Source organism: Thermothelomyces thermophilus, chromosome 7, assembly GCF_000226095.1.
Source record: "Thermothelomyces thermophilus ATCC 42464 chromosome 7, complete sequence".
Classification (NCBI taxonomy): domain Eukaryota; kingdom Fungi; phylum Ascomycota; class Sordariomycetes; order Sordariales; family Chaetomiaceae; genus Thermothelomyces; species Thermothelomyces thermophilus.
The window spans coordinates 749,505-764,547 of record NC_016478.1 but is presented as its reverse complement, the minus strand read 5'-3'; the positions used below and the strand labels follow the sequence as shown (position 1 = coordinate 764,547).

Sequence of the window (15,043 nt, the reverse complement as noted above, 5' to 3'; positions counted from 1 at the left end):
AGCCTAATCGTAAATGCCAAGCACCGCTTCCACCTAGAGGACGCTAGGCTCGGCGAGGAAACAGCACCCTGGAACGAGGAATGAGGACGGCTCCGATCAAGACCCCGGCCACCAACAAGGAGACATATATGAAAGCCACAGGCGAAATGCTTCATTGAACAGGCCGTTTTGACAGACAGACTATGAGACTGAGGCCGTCCGTTTCAGTGCTACGGAACTCACTTGCGAACCTTTCAACCTTGGGAGCAGTGCCCCAACAATCTGCAACTGCCAGAATGGCCAGAATCAACACGCAACAAGCGAGCGGCACACCAGCCACGGCTTATACGCCGAGATACATTGATGTAAGACCGTCTTGTTCCTCTTCCCTTTCATGGGAGTCCTACTAATTAATACTCCATCTTGGTCTCGTAGATTGGCATCAACTTGGCAGACCCCATCTTCAGGGGCCGCTATCATGGTAAACAGAGACATCCTGATGATCTGAAGGCGGTCGTGGGGAGGGCCGTCGAGGTCGGGTGTACCAAACTCATTGTGACCGGCTCGTCGTTCAAGAGCTCGAGAGACGCACTCAAACTCGCCAAGGAGTTCCGTGAGTATTATTATTCCCTACGAAATATTCTCACCCTAATTAATCCCGGATGGACGGACGGACTGACGCTCCTCCCTTGGCATTTACAGCGGGCACCGTCTTCTCAACTGCCGGCATCCACCCCTGCAGCAGTTCCATCTTCAGCCCTTCCCACCACAAGCACCACGATGAGAGCCAGAGCGAAGGCGAGGAGGACGAACACACACCCGCCTGCGACCCGGACCCGTCAAAGCCCATACCTGACGGCGAGGGCGTCGACCACGAGCGCAGCACCAAGATCATTGCCGACTTGAGCGACTTCATCACCCAAGCCCGCAACAACACGTCCTCATCGTCTCCGGGGCTCGTCGCCTTTGGCGAGTTCGGCCTCGACTACGACCGCCTGCACTACTGTTCCAAAGAAGTGCAACTCCACTCCTTCGCCGCCCAGCTCGCCCTGGCTGCCTCCCTCACGCCGCAGCTCCCCCTGTTTCTCCACTCGCGCGCCGCCCATGCCGACTTCGTCCGCCTGCTCAAGGAAGCCTTCGGTCCGCGCCTGGAGCGCCTCGAGAAGGGCGGCGTGGTGCACAGCTTCACGGGCACGGTCGACGAGATGCGCGAGCTCATGGACCTGGGGCTGTACATCGGCATCAACGGGTGCAGCTTCAAGACGGCCGAGAACTGCGAGGTTGTGCGGGAGGTCGACCTGTCCCGGCTGATGATCGAGACGGACGGCCCGTGGTGCGAGGTCAGGCCGAGTCACGAGGGATGGAAGTACCTTGTCGAGTGGGAGGCCAAGGCCAAGGCCGCTTCCGAGGCCATTGCTGCGGAAGAGGCCGAGGTTGCTGCGCCGGCTGCGGCGGCGGCGGCGGCGGCGGCGAACAATTCTACAAATTCCTCGGAAGGGCAAGAGAACGTTGAGCAGCCGGAGAGGAAGGAGAAACCAAAGAAGCAGCAGCAGCAGCAGCAGCAACAACAACAACAAGGAAAGAAGAACCAGAAGAAAGAGCCCGAGGTTCCAGAGCGGTACAAGGTGGTCAAGAAGGAGAAGTGGGAGGAGGGCGCCATGGTCAAGGGCCGCAACGAGCCGTGTACCATCGAGCGAGTAGCCAAGATCGTGGCGGGCATCAAGGGCGTTTCCCTAGAGGAGGTGTGCGAGGCGGCGTGGGCTAATACGGTCAAGGTGTTCGGGCTAGACTCATAGACACTGCGCATTTCCGTTAGACAATTTGTTCCTCATATCCCTTCGGCAGATACACAAAAGACGCCCTCAGATGGTTCATATCTGACGAGACGTTTCCAGAAGCAGCATGCATGTGCATCTCGAAGTAGGTGCGCCTCTTCGTGCTCGTGGGCGCGTATGTATGGAGGCAAACATTGAGTTGTAATGGGTTCGTTCGTGCGCATATACATACATAATTAAGTAGCCAGAAACAAGCCTGATCCATGCACAACTTCCGACCTGCAGACAGCCTCTTAGACACCGGATCCCTTGTGCCCTCGTATCCTCCCGTTCCTGACCGCGCCTATTGTCACGCCTTCCTCGCCCGTCATCCACCCTGGCATGCGCTCGCCGTCAATGATGCCACACTCGACCAGCTGTCTGATGCCGGCGAACACGTGCGAACCATGGAAGGTCAGCCTGACGTGTGGGCGCCACCCCTGAGCACCTCCCTCCTCCTGCTCCTCTCCCTCTTCCTCCTCCGGCTGCACGTTCCTATCTGCGTCATCGACCCTCCCCCCTCCCTTGGAGGCCGCATCAGCCCGACTTCCTCCCCCCCCCTTCCCCCGCCGCCTTCCCACAGCGGCAGCACCCTCCCCATCAGCCGGGCCTCCATCCCGCCGTCTCGCGGCGACCTCCGGAAACGGGTCCTCAATCACCACATCCACCCTCTCCACCCCCTTCCCATCCCCCATCACCGCCGTCCTCCCGAACCGCGCCCTCGCGACGAGCCTCGCCCGTTTCGCGGCCCTCTCCTCCCTCCTCTCCTCCGCCGTCAGCACGACCGGAAGCGGCGCAGCCCTCTTCTCTCCCCCGCTTCTCTTCCCTCCCCGTGGATCATCCTCGCCCCCAAGGCCGTCCTCGTCCCGCTCCGAGAGCGGCGGGCTCGGCAGGACCAGGTCCAGCGGCGTCTCCCTGTTGTTGCCCCTGGCCCCCCGCCCCTCTCCGCCCTCCGCGTAGATGCTCCAGCCGCCGCCGGCGAAGTTGGTGCGCCCGCTGCCGCGGCGCTCGACCAGCTCGGCCAGGTTGCGCGTGACGAGCGAGGTGGACTGCAGGGTGAAGCGCTGGCGTTGGAGGGGCCGCGACAGGGCCTTGGGGATGCCCTCGACGAGGAGGTTGCGCAGGGACCGGGATTCTCCGCCGGCGCCGGCGCCGGCTGCGCCGGGACTGGGGCTGCTGCTGGTGGTTTGGGGCCTGGAGATGAAGAGGTGGGGAGAGGCGTCGGGAAAGGCGATATACACTGTTCGGGAGGAATCGAAAGCGGTGGTCTTGGTGGTGGTGGTGGTGGTGGTCTGCTGCACGGCCTGGTTGGTGTTGTAGGGTGAGTCGAGGATGAAGATGCGCAGGATCAGGAGGGGGAGGGACTTGTGGGTGTCAAAGTTGTAGTGGGCTTTGACGTCGGGGAGGACCTGGGTCTGCAGCGTCCTGAGGAAGGTGGAGGGGTGAAATCGCGGGATGGTGAGAGACTGCCTGTCGACTTGGGGCGGTTCCTCACCGTCCGGGTCGCGCGGCGGCTTGAGGGGCACGATGCGGTAGGCGGACCATTGCTGAGAGGTCGGGTGGTCGTAGAGATATTGCAGGTCGGCCATGGCTAGCTGATACAGGGTCAGGCCGTGCCGCCAGTCGCCCTCGGTGATGCGGTCGAGGACCTCCCTTTTTGAGCCCTTGCGCTCCAGCAGGGAGTTGTACATGTCCCGCAGCTCTTCGGCAGAGCGTGCCGGGGGGTAGAAGTCGTCCTCCTCATCATCGCCTTCTTCATCTTCTTCATCCCCGTCGTCGTGGCGCAGGTACGGCAGAGCTTGGGGCAAATTGGTCTCATCCAGCCAGTCAAGGGCAACTGAGATGAGAGAAGACCGCGAGAGGCGGCCGAGGATCCTTGCTGCGGCCGGATTGGTCGAGTCGACTCGCAGTGTCGAGGGCAAATGCGCTGTTGTTGGGACAGAGATGCGCGCCATTGATGTTGATCACACTACTAGCAGGGGGCAGAGCTGCCCTCGGAATGGGTACATTGACACCCGGTGGTTGTTTAGCTTGCATTCATTCGGGTACGCTTTCCTGTTGTGTTGTGGCGGCACGAACGAGTCGCGCTCTGCTGCGAATGCTGTTGGTATCCGTACTGTGTACGGAATAACTGCACACGAGTCCTGCCTTGACGCGGTTTGAGGCACGCCAAGCCTGTTCCGTAATCCGTACTGTACAGTACCTTAGTAATCCATACTCCGTACGGATCACTTGCTCAAGTTTCTCGTCTGTAATCCTAGCGCTATTCCATTGTGCATGGACTCTTTAATTCTCCTTTCTTCGTCATCAATCCCGATCATCAGGCTTGCGCTCCCCACTGTGCCTTCCCGGGTCCAAGTCACGACCATGGGCAGGCGAAAATTGGCCGTAGTAGGGAACGACGCTGCCAGGCCTGGTATTATTAATCCCTTCCCCACAAGATCTTGCCCCAAGTTCACCTGTCAAATACCGTGCCATGCGAGGCCGTAGATGCCTGTGGCCGAGACCGAGCGGCTCATTGCGCAAGAATAGAGGCCGCTGTCAGGTAACCAGACTGTGGTCCGACACAGCGAGCATATTCCGTGATGTAGAGTACTTCGAACACACGACTTTATGTGCAGCGTCGTATGACCTACAAAAGCTAGGTCCTTATTGGAGGCAATCCACGTACTTAATCACACCTTTACGAGCTCAAGGTCGACAGCGAAACGACGGATAGAGTGATGGATTCGGTACGGAGCAGATGCGGGTTGTATTTGAAGGAGCAGTAGCCGAGCCACAACTTTGAAAGGAAAAAGAGAGAACAAGAACGGACATGTTCTGAGATATCTGATGCTGGGGAAGAAGAGAGATGATAATAAGTAGCAGCACTGTTCGTAGTAGTCCTGTGAAGCTGCCAGCTTGGAATCGGAGGGTGGTGTCTTTTTTTTTAGCCCGCTCATCAGGTACCAAGTCGCTTACGCTACTGCGGTTGTTCCGTTCCGTAGTGCCGGCCGCTCAATGATGGAGTGGCCCCTCGCAAAAACTCGATTCCAACTTAACCCCACGTCCAACCTCCTTGCCCCCCCCACACTTTCCGCTTTTCCCAGAAAGAGGGGTTTTGATTTCAAAGGGCGTATTTTTGGGCACCCTTCCGAGCCGTTCATCCCCTAGCCGGCTCGCCCAGGCACCATGGAACGACACTTGCAATCACTTGATGTACCCCAATCAAAAGGAACCACAGCATGCGGAAGCCATGTCTTCTCAACGGCGGTGCGATTATTCTTGTGCGGGACTGTCCACGCTGCTGGCGGCGAACAATTCCTTGTGCGTAGTGGTTGTCGGAAAAAGGCGGGTCCTGCCGAGGTCGGCGCTGCCTCCCAACGGTTATCCCTTTCCTGGAAATTCCGGCCCGTTGCATCGCATCAGAACCTTGCCCTGAACAGGCGCTATCCCACTCGCCAATTCAACTCGTCATCAGTCCGCAGATCAGCCTGGGCTGTGTGGCTTGGCCAAAGGGTGCCCACGACGCGGCGACTCGTCCCCACCAGGCTGAACTGTTGCATCAGACGAGGACGCCTGCTTGAGGGGAGTCAACTTCTACTGCTTCAGATTGAGAAAGCCAGTGTTCGCTTCAAATACTAGGATCTGGCTGTGTGCACGTGCGCTCCTTGGAAAGGGACGCTCGGGGCCGTGGCTGTCCCCGAAACAGTTGTCAATTCAGTAATGCGAGTTGGCGATTGAAAAAAGGCCAGTGGGCTGATTTCCTGTTCCGATTGGCTATTGGCGGATCTTGCCACGCGCTGTGTGGGTTGTGGAGGGGCAATTTTGAGAACGACCGAGAGCGTGGGATCCAGTGTGCTTCTGACTAATTCCGGGCATCGGTTCGCGCTCCAACGGCAAGCGCACCTCCCACGCTCTGAAACCCTTCCGTTCCGGCCAACCATTATTCAATTTGAATTGTCCACTTCCTCACCTAGTTTTCTCCCTGGACGAGTGCTCCCAGGACTCCGACGCCATCACCAGCAGACATCGCTTCGCAAACCGTCCCAGACCACGGTGGTTTGCTGTCTTTCGTGTCGGTTTGGTGTCCCGACCTGCCGAACTCCAAGCCGAGTCTTAACCTCGGGCGGACCCCGCTTAGCAGCCTTTGTTCTGCTCCCGTGCGTTCTGAATTAGCGCAAGCCTGACTACGCGCGCCGACAATCGCAAAGGAAGAAATCCCACATTATCCGCGGGTCCCCAACCTCGACGACCTCGACACCCAGCTTCACGAAAAGCAGCTTCGATCCGGGAATTCGATACGGGCGTGCCAGCCTCGACGGAGCGCTCATCGGAGGAACAATGTCGTCTTACGGCACGGGCAGCAGGGTCAACGTCTCCCAGTACCTGCGCAACCTCAACGTGCAGGGCCCGACGGTGGAGGAGACGTTTACGGACGAAGATCTCGAGAAGGATCTTGCCCTCTTCACCAACACACAATTCTTCGACTTCGAAACCGGCCAGCACACAGACTACCAGGCTCCCCCTCCCAAGCCAACGGTTGTACAGTCGCCGACCGAAGATGTGACGCCGACCGAGTCGATCATGGGTGACTACCCAGCGAGCTACGATTTCCCAATTTCAGGTTGGTTTTCTTTCTTTCTTCTCTTTTTTTCTCTTTCTTTTTTTATTCAGAACCTCTATTCTTTTTCGGCTGCGCGACCTTGTGCCTTCTCTCTTGAAAACCCCATAATTCGTTCCTACTTGACTTTCCCTCCCTCGAACCTATTCGAGGAACTGGGATTTTCGTCGGCCATTGCAGCCCCCCGGACGCAGCGAGCAAGTGCGTCGCTGTAGTGTGGCACGGCAGCACATGAGATCAACACCTTCGGCATCACTGCAAGAGGAAGGGTGCAGGTGGTGAACCAAAGAGCGTTAGGTCCTTTATCTCGAATCGGGGAATCTTCCTTTCACCCCGCTCTTTTTGGTGGCCCCCAAGTTTCGAGCCAGGCCATGATTGGAAGCTGGCGGATGTGTGTTTGTGCTGGGGGGCACAGGTCTCCGGGCCCGCCTAAAAGGCAGCTGGCAAATGATCGTCGCTGCCGAGGATGGTGCCATTTCTCGTGACCTGGGAGCGATTGCACCATCGACCATGAGCATCGACAATGGACAGCCTGAGCAGCGCCTCAAGATCCCCGGACTCCGTCTCTCCCGCCCGCGGCACTGCCGTGGACCTTGAAATAGTCTTGGCCGTTACCAGACCGGTTTAGCCGTCAGTTGTCGTGTTTTTTTTTCCCTTGTTCCGCCAGCTGACCATGGCACAATGTCTCCAGGCGACTTCACTTTCGGGGACTACAGCAGCACCACCTTCAACTCGCCGACGGTCCCGGCGTTCCCTGAGACGTTAGGGAACCACCTGCAGCCCATCCAGCCGAACCCCCAGACGGCGTATCCCGGCCAAGTCCCGCATCACCAGCACCACCAGCAGCCAACAGGGTATGTAGCACCGTCGCCTGCAGGCGCCGCGATCGTCGGAGGTGGTGGCCAAAAACGCAAGGCTGAGTCGATTAGCGGACATACGCACGCTCCCAATGGCCGCGTGCTGAGCTTCGAGGAAGCGTCTCGGCTGGCGGCCGAGGAGGACAAGCGGAGGCGCAACACAGCGGCTAGCGCGCGGTTCCGCATCAAGAAGAAGCAGCGTGAGCAGGCGCTCGAGAGGAGCGCCAAGGAGATGGCGGAGAAGGTGACGATGCTCGAGGGCCGCATCTCGGCGCTCGAGACGGAAAACAAGTGGCTCAAGGGCCTGGTGACGGAGAAGCACGGCGGGCGGGAGGAGATCCTCGAGAGGCTGTTGAAGGAGTTGGTGGCGCAGGAGAACGCCAAGGAGGAGTCCAAGGAGACTTCCAAGGAGAACTCCAAGGACGGCTCCAAGGAGAGCTCCAAGGAGAGCTCCAAGGACACCGCCAAGGACAGCATTTCGGTCGCAAGCGATCAGCCCAAGAAGGACTGAACGAGAGACCTTAGGGATATATCATGGTACACATACGACCCGTCATGGGTCCTGGAGAGGCGTTTGCGTGGCCGGTGCAGCGGAAGGGCAGTTGCTCGACTGGGAGGGACGATTTACGTTTCAATGGCAGTGGGCGGGCTGGCTTCGGCTTCTGGCTTTTTGACGGCGTTGCGTGCTTGGGTGATTTTTGTGCTTGGGACTAAATATGCACGACCGGAATATACACAACACTCCAAATCTAGGCGTAGCTGTCAACGGCATGGATTCTGTGGGATTGCTCTCTACTCCCTACTCTAAACAACACCTCTTCTTCCTTTCTTAGCTGACTACCTACATATTTGCCGCTTCTCATTGTTCCGTTCCACTTTCCAGTTGTTCAACCCATGTCCAAAAAAAATTCATGACAAAGAGGGAGGGAAAAAAAAAAAAAGGCCATCCGTCATCACCGTTCATTGTAATCGCACTACTAACTAGAAAGCCAGCTCTAGGATGACCCTTCCTGCGGAGCGTCAGCAGGCCGTCCGGCCCTCAAGTTGCCCAACCTCAGCTGGTTGCGCTTGCACAGGATCCGGAGCGTGTTCTCCCGCTCGATCTCGGTCATCTCAGGCCAGTTGGCGATGCGCGAGATGGTTCCATCCCGGTTGACCACCATAGGCCCCAGCGCGTCGAGCGCGATGGGCTGCCCGTTGACGTGTACTGTGCGGACCCCGTCGCCTCCCTCCCCTGAGACGGATTCCGGGGAGGGAAGGGCGGGTAGGGGCTTGGGCGCGTCGGTGGTGGTGCCCTGCTCCTCCTCCTCCTCCTGCTGCTGACCGTTCTCCTTGGCGTTGCCGTTGGGCGAGGTGCTGGCGGTGTCGTCCTCAACCGTGGGTTGGGTTTCGGCGCGGGCTTGTGGAGGCGCGGGTGCTGCACCCCCTGGGCCGGACGGGCCGGCAGAGGCTGGCTGCGATGGTGAGCTGCCGGGGACCGGTGGCGTGCTCGCCGCCGGTGCGGGGCTAGCCGCGGCTGCTGCTGAGCTGAAACCGTTGCTGCTCATCGTGCGGGTAGGGATGATGGCTTGGACAGCCGGCTGCTGACGGAGCCGTGTGCGAGTGCACGCCGCCCGTGGGGGCACTACCACAGGGACGATGCCGCCGCTACACTCGTGAAGGGCTCGGGCGATGGTGAGCGAGGGTCTCCAGCAGGCCTGGGCTCTGGCTGCTGCTGGGAAGCGAATGAGCATCGGACGCCGCAGGCCGGGGGTTGCCTGCCCTGAAGAGAGACAGACGAATGAAAAAGAAAACCGGCTTTTACCGCTCCGACCGTTCGTGGGAGGATGTCGATGCGACGTGAGTTCGCCGAGATGGAAGTATTGCTGACCTTTTTAGTTTCGAGTGTTGTGAAACGAAGCGGGCACAGATAAAGCAAAATCGATGATATAAAGACGATTCAAACTGGGGCTTGTACCAGCGCTATGAGCAGGCGAGAAATCGTGAGAACGTCGGTGTTGGATGTCAAGAGATCTGCTCTCTCAACACAGGAATTGTTGGATGAGATCTCAAATCCGAGCCCGACTTTGTCCTTCCAACCTGCCCTGACTAGAAACATCTAGAACTAGCCCGTTTGCTCTCGGTGTGGTGGTGAAGCCGGTGTGGTTCGGTGAGACTGGCCAGCAGCTGGTCCGAGCTCAACGCCAAGCCTCAGTGATCGAATATCAACACAGGAAGGAACCCCTGAGTTCTTGGCACAATGGCGAGAGGCAAGCACAACACAACATTCGATGCAAGCTGCTGCCTGCTGAGGGAAGAATCCGCGCTTGGGTCCTCATGAACTCAACCGAGAAGTGAATTTGTTCGGCGCCAATCGCTTGCAGTTTGGCCTATGTCTGGCGTCGTGACTGCGATCCTGTGCTCCCGTGTCTCATCTCCATGGATTCCGTATTTGGTACTCTGTCTTTGTTTCTCAAGTTGGCGCCGACGACAGCCGAGCCTCTGATCACGCAATCGTCGTCTCGGGAGGCGTCAGTCAGGGTTTTACTACCCTCACGCTCCTCAAGGCAACATCTTCCCGAGTTCCTGCCCACTCACTGTTCCGTTATCCTCTCGGATCCATCCCGATTCTCGCGCATCCGTCCCTATTTTCGGGGAGGACGCCATGGAATGCAACCCCTGGGCTGCAACCTAAAAGGTTTTCTGCCCTGCCTCGCACAATACTCGGGCTGAAGTCAGGGAACTCAATATCCTTTGGGGCAAAAGAACGCCGGGACAACGACTCGGCTGGATTCAAATCCCGTGCTTAGCCGTCATGACCACCTGGACCCTTTCAGCGCGTTAACTGGGCATGTCACCGTGCTGACCGTGCGCCGTGGGGGGAAGCAACCCGCTTTCCACGTGCTCGCTGTTTTGACTTTTGACTCACCTTACGGTGAAAGGCGTGGGATTGAGATGCCAGGGGTGCTGACTCCCTGCCCCAGACTTGGAAGGAGTCCGGGCTGTGACCAGCACGAGTCCAACTTTGCATGATCCCGTTTCCCTTCCTTCCACACTTGATGCCATCGTCAATCCGAGCCACCTCTTTCCACAGCTCCGGACTGCGTCTTCCGTGTCAGAATGTGTCCGAAAGGGGCCGATGACTGGGACTCGGCTTCTCCAGGTGGAACCAGGCCAGAACTACAGACCCCTTTTTCTTGACTTCTTCTCAGAACCACTGTTCTTTTCGCAGTCATGCTTCTCGACGCGACACTCACCCGGTTGCGCGCACCTGTTACCGTTTCAGCGCCGTTCGCTCACAACGAAGACATGGTTCCCTCATCCCACAATGCACCCACGCACAAGTATTGACAGCGACTTCGCCCTCGCCAGTTCTGACATACGTCCAACGACAAACCAGTTCATCGTGTGGCATGTGGCAACACCAGCCCTGGTTTGTGCAACCAGCTCGATCAAGTACCCCCGTTTAGCCGAGTCGAAAGGGTGCGCGGAGGAAACCAACCGATATGAATCAAGCCTCATTCTCCGAAGCGGTGGCACATGGCGATCTCGAGCCAACCGTATCTGATCACGCAACAGATACATTGCCACCCGGTCCGTTGAGCCCGGGTGACACGGGGAACATGCGAGCCAATACCGACGATCCCCGCGCCATTGCAGGAGGGCGGTTAGGTTCAAAGGCACGGTTCCTTAATACCGGAGTCTCAGTCGCCGTGGGCGAAGCCGGGAGCGGCAGTGACAATGGCGGCGGTAGCATCGAGCCCGGTCAGCGGCCCAGCTTTCATATCAATATCCCATGGCCGCTGGTCTGTCTTCCGTTTCCGGTTGCGCTGGCACACCGTGAATGCTCAGAACTGAGCTGATGCGGATTTCGATGCCTTCCCAGCCCTGAACCTCTCAAGGTTGAAGCCAAGCCGAAATAAACGGTAAGAGAAAAGAGGCTTACAGAAGAGAAGGATCCCGCTAGGACCGCGCAGCCCAAGAATAAACTGCTCAGGTAAGAATGAAGAGGGATTCTCCAGAAAGAGTACATCCCAAAATAGGTGGGCCTGTTGCCATTGTACAAGTGGGAGGGGCAATGGGTTGTCTTTGCCCCATCAATGTCTAGAGCTTTTCACTTTGTTGTCTTGTCCTTCTTTACCCACTGTTCCGGACTATGTCTTCCTGGAAGTCGCCATGACAAGGCCTAGAGGGTTCGTGGTGTGTTCTAAGCTTACGAAACTACCATACCATGGCGATTCATGGCTCCTATCGGAAGGGATGTTTGTGTGAGGAAAATGGGGAAACAGAAAGAGATTGGGGTCTACATTTTTTTCTCAGTCTCTATATGACTTCACAAGCCCCTGGCGAATACATGGCGGGCAAGGCGAGCCAAGCAAGCTCGAAATGACCAGCAACAACGGTCGCCCCCGGTGAGAATCCCCACTCTGATCTCATGCCTCTGACCGTCTCTATCATGCCTACTTGCGATCGACATGTACCGTTCATTCTGAACCAGTGAATACATGGCTAGACAAGTGGGTTGAACGTCGTATAATTATTTTGGGTCTGAAGCTAATTTAAAGAGGATTCATCGATCCGAAGATCTTGTCGCATCTCGTCCATCTGGCAAGCAAGGGGCAGCCACGAGAAGGAACAGCACTGGAGAGGCTTGAAAAACAAGGAATTTTGTAACTGAGGGGGTGACGCCGAGGGTTGGTGAAACTATCGAGGCCGGCAACAACATTCCTCCACCCCGTTCAAGCGTTATGCCGCCAACTCACTACTTACTTAGTGGCTAGCCAGGTTCTTGAACCTGTTTCATCCCCCGATAGTCAGCACACCGGAGTCCGCGCAGCCAAGACAAGAAGGGGAAGGAGGAGAACGAGGAGGGAAGGGAACCCACTTGTTGATAACCCTCTCGATACCATCGCAGCCCATCTTGAGCACCTCCATCCGCGGGCCATACGAGAAGCGGACAAAGTGATGGCAGGGGCTATCAAACAGGTCGCGGCGCCTGGCCGGGTTGAGGTCGAAGAAGATGCCGGGAACGACAATGACCTTCTCTTCCAGGCAGGCCTGGAAGAAGTTGAGACCGTCCGAGATGGGCGCCGGTAGGCCCTCGAGGTTGAGCCACAGGTAAAAAGTCGAGTCGGGCACGTGGCGGATGACGAAGCCCATGGCGCGCAGGCGGGCGACGACGTAATCGCGCTTCTCGCGGAAGTGGCGCTGCAGCGCCGCCATCTCCTGGCGCACGAGCGACGGCTCGAGCATGGGGATGGCGGCCTCCTGGAAGGGCACGTTGGTGCCGCCGTCCAGGTAGGAGCCGCAGGAGCCGATGCTGGGGTTTGGGGTCAGCCAGCCTGCACGTGGCGACGTATGTCTGATGAACCAGATTTGGCAGAGAAGGAGGGGTTGAATGAGTGGGTGAGTGAGAGACTCACGCCTTGATGAATTCCTTGGGCCCGAGGATCCAGGCCACCCGCCAGCCTGGCAAGCGGAAGCGCTTGGTCAGGCCGTCGATAATCAGCACATCGTCTTCGTCGACGTCGATGACATTTTCCTGCCGTCGTTGTGAGCTTGGAGGCTGAGCAGAGAGGGGAGAGCAACGCGGAAAAGACTACGTACAGCAGCGCTGATGGTGGAGCCGTCGCAGTCGCTTGTGTAATTGTATCCCGAGTAGAATTCGTCGCTCACAAGGGTGGCGCGCTCGCGGCAGATATCCTGGATCTCGGCCAGCTCGGGATTCTGGACAACCCTGCCAGTCGGGTTTCTCGGGTTCGATGTGATGATCACGCTGGTACCGCGGGCAATCTCCTCGGCGATCTTCTCCGGGTGGATGTGGTAGCCGTCCTCTTCGGACAGGGGGACGGGGATGGCCGCAAACTGGACGAGGTCAGCATAGGCCAGACCGCTGCTCGGGGGTGACAAAGTCGGACGTTTTTGAACAGCGAGAGCATCTCGTTATAGGCTGGCCAAAGTCAGCGATCTACCTTTCTAACTCTCGAGACGATGCACTCGTCAACAGGTGGGCGCATATGTAAAATGGTCGATCAGCATACCAGTGTAGTCGGGAATGAAGAAGCCGACGTAAGCGTTGTTCAGGACGGCGGCAATACGGATAAGACCGGCACGACCGCCGGGCACAATGGCGACATTCTCCCAGGTGTACTGGCTCGGTTTGCCCTTGCGGTGCATTTCGTTGTACAGGCGGGCGACGGCCTCCCTCAACGGCTTGATGCCCGCAGTTGGGCCATACTCGCGACTGGCGGCGCTGATGTCAATTTGGGTGGGCCGTGGAAAGCAGCCCTCGATGTCGTCATCCACCTGCATGTGTCAGACTGGGTCACGCCGTCATCTGTAATGGCATCGGGGGGCATATATGGATGGATGTACCTCCGGGGCGCCCTCTGCTCAGACGGTTAGCTTTCGACCAGGGAATCATTTGAAAACATGACGGCATGCGTACGGCCCAGGTTAGCCCACTTCTCGGGCTCGTCGAAGAAGCCAAATTCGGCTGCTCGCTCGGTGCACCAGACGACGCCCGTCGACGCCCTGGTGGCATCCAAGCCGGCATGGGGGAGATGGCTGTGCACTCTCGTCAGTGCCAAGTCTCTACGGGCGAAATGAGCGGGAGCCAAGTAGTTTCCATACCCTTCGTGGGCAGCTCGAAATTGGCGATGAGCCTTACTGCTCGCCTCTACAACTCGCCAGCCGTGGTTAGCACGAGATGGTCGGTGTTGAGGAAGGCGAGGGCATCTGCGAGTTCATGTGAGCTATCACGTACCGCTGAGCCCCGGCTCTCCGATGGAGAAGCGGCGGGCGGGCCTAGGAACGCCCGTGTTGCGATTGATGCTGAATTTGCGGTGGACGAAGCCCGGGACGTCAGCCATGGCGGGCAATTAAAAGGCACGAAGGGTCTCGGCGCGAAATGTGTGTAGAAATTTGAGGTTCTGGTGTGTTGGGCAAGCTTGTCGGGAAAATTGCAGAAAAAAGGAAGATCCTGGCTTCTATCCAAAAGACAACGAGCTTCAGGAGCTACTTGTGCGGAAACGTGACCAGCACGGGCAGCTGGAGCAGGCGGCGGCGGAGGGCGGCGTGCGGCGGCTGTTGCACACCGAAGGAACGCGCCCAACTCGAGGTTTTGGGCGTTCGTTGGCTGATGAACGGGTGCCTCACCGCAACTGCAACTCGACCCAACAACGTAAAAGGAAGCTCTCTCGGGATCCTGCCCAATGCTAGCAACCGGTCCCCGCCCGCCAGCCCCTGCCCCTCCGAACTGCCTCAGGCCCCGCGGGGCCTTGTCCCACCGCGACGCCGTGCCCGTCTATTCGGTGTCTCATTTCATGCAGCTCCGGCGGGCAGCGTATCGCCGCGGCTAGGCCGGAGGAACCAGGATCATCGCGGCGCTGCAACACGGTCGGATAGCAGCCTGCGGATGTGTTGCGCAATCACCGGTAAGTGTAGGAGTGGCGGGGTAGCAGGTGCAAAGCAAGGCTTGGCCTTGAGCAATTAAAGTTTCTTCTTAGCTTTTGTGGTTAGGCATGGAACCAACCAAAATCTTCAACTGGTACGGGCGACGCATGAACTACAGGTGCTTTCATTACCGCAAAATTCAGGATCTACACAGTCCATACGGTGCCATTGTGGGTAGAGGTCATTGCGATCAGAACGGGAAAACGCACTCAGAATCAAGAACCCCGCCATTTATCCGTACCGCTGTTGGACTCTCCGCCCCGCAGGTAAGCGGGGCTGGTGGAGCTGGTGGAGATGACAGCGGCCGGGGGCGGCAAAACCTCCGGCTCCCCTGCCAAGAAACGAACCTGCAGCTC

General features: G+C 58.1%; 6 protein-coding genes across 6 annotated transcripts; 3 read left to right on the top strand and 3 right to left on the bottom strand.

Moving 5' to 3' along the window:
- The first annotated feature begins 27 nt into the window (after positions 1-27).
- MYCTH_2311447 (uncharacterized protein) lies at positions 28-1,911 on the top strand. Its single transcript, XM_003666568.1, has 3 exons — positions 28-344; positions 415-592; positions 682-1,911. Exons 1-3 carry the CDS (start codon positions 276-278, stop codon positions 1,773-1,775), a joined length of 1,341 nt encoding a protein of 446 aa, XP_003666616.1. The 5' UTR covers positions 28-275; the 3' UTR covers positions 1,776-1,911.
- On the bottom strand, positions 1,912-3,895 carry MYCTH_2311445 (uncharacterized protein). The gene has a single exon (XM_003666567.1). The coding sequence runs from the start codon at positions 3,746-3,748 to the stop codon at positions 2,048-2,050; it is 1,701 nt and encodes a 566-aa protein (XP_003666615.1). The 5' UTR covers positions 3,749-3,895; the 3' UTR covers positions 1,912-2,047.
- Positions 3,896-6,116: 2,221 nt separating this feature from the next.
- On the top strand, positions 6,117-7,764 carry MYCTH_57777 (uncharacterized protein; the record flags this gene model as incomplete). The annotated part of the gene is made up of 3 exons (XM_003666566.1): positions 6,117-6,399; positions 7,064-7,617; positions 7,699-7,764. 3 exons carry the CDS (start codon positions 6,117-6,119, stop codon positions 7,762-7,764), a joined length of 903 nt encoding a protein of 300 aa, XP_003666614.1.
- A 225-nt stretch (positions 7,765-7,989) lies between these two features.
- Positions 7,990-9,089, bottom strand: MYCTH_2311439 (uncharacterized protein). Its single transcript, XM_003666565.1, has one exon. It carries the CDS (start codon positions 8,798-8,800, stop codon positions 8,249-8,251), a length of 552 nt encoding a protein of 183 aa, XP_003666613.1. The 5' UTR covers positions 8,801-9,089; the 3' UTR covers positions 7,990-8,248.
- Positions 9,090-10,560: 1,471 nt separating this feature from the next.
- MYCTH_97047 (uncharacterized protein) lies at positions 10,561-11,095 on the top strand (the record flags this gene model as incomplete). The annotated part of the gene is made up of 2 exons (XM_003666564.1): positions 10,561-10,665; positions 10,703-11,095. The coding sequence occupies 2 exons, from the start codon at positions 10,561-10,563 to the stop codon at positions 11,093-11,095; spliced, it is 498 nt and encodes a 165-aa protein (XP_003666612.1).
- Positions 11,096-11,727: 632 nt separating this feature from the next.
- Positions 11,728-14,392, bottom strand: MYCTH_2311433 (uncharacterized protein). The gene is made up of 10 exons (XM_003666563.1): positions 13,999-14,392; positions 13,866-13,911; positions 13,681-13,799; positions 13,608-13,621; positions 13,274-13,538; positions 13,151-13,182; positions 12,840-13,097; positions 12,656-12,774; positions 12,118-12,552; positions 11,728-12,027 (listed from the first exon to the last, which is right to left on the bottom strand). The coding sequence occupies exons 1-10, from the start codon at positions 14,102-14,104 to the stop codon at positions 12,003-12,005; spliced, it is 1,419 nt and encodes a 472-aa protein (XP_003666611.1). The 5' UTR covers positions 14,105-14,392; the 3' UTR covers positions 11,728-12,002.
- Between the last annotated feature and the right edge of the window lie 651 nt (positions 14,393-15,043).

Coding starts and splice junctions, on each gene's coding strand:
- MYCTH_2311447 (XM_003666568.1), top strand. CDS start 276: ATGGCCAGAATCAACACGCAACAAGCGAGCGGCACACCAGCCACGGCT. Junction 345..414: donor ATACGCCGAGATACATTGAT/GTAAGACCGTCT, acceptor TTGGTCTCGTAG/ATTGGCATCAACTTGGCAGA. Junction 593..681: donor CAAACTCGCCAAGGAGTTCC/GTGAGTATTATT, acceptor TGGCATTTACAG/CGGGCACCGTCTTCTCAACT.
- MYCTH_2311445 (XM_003666567.1), bottom strand. CDS start 3,748: ATGGCGCGCATCTCTGTCCCAACAACAGCGCATTTGCCCTCGACACTG.
- MYCTH_2311439 (XM_003666565.1), bottom strand. CDS start 8,800: ATGAGCAGCAACGGTTTCAGCTCAGCAGCAGCCGCGGCTAGCCCCGCA.
- MYCTH_2311433 (XM_003666563.1), bottom strand. CDS start 14,104: ATGGCTGACGTCCCGGGCTTCGTCCACCGCAAATTCAGCATCAATCGC. Junction 13,098..13,150: donor TGCTCTCGCTGTTCAAAAAC/GTCCGACTTTGT, acceptor GACCTCGTCCAG/TTTGCGGCCATCCCCGTCCC. Junction 12,028..12,117: donor ATCGAGAGGGTTATCAACAA/GTGGGTTCCCTT, acceptor GGGATGAAACAG/GTTCAAGAACCTGGCTAGCC.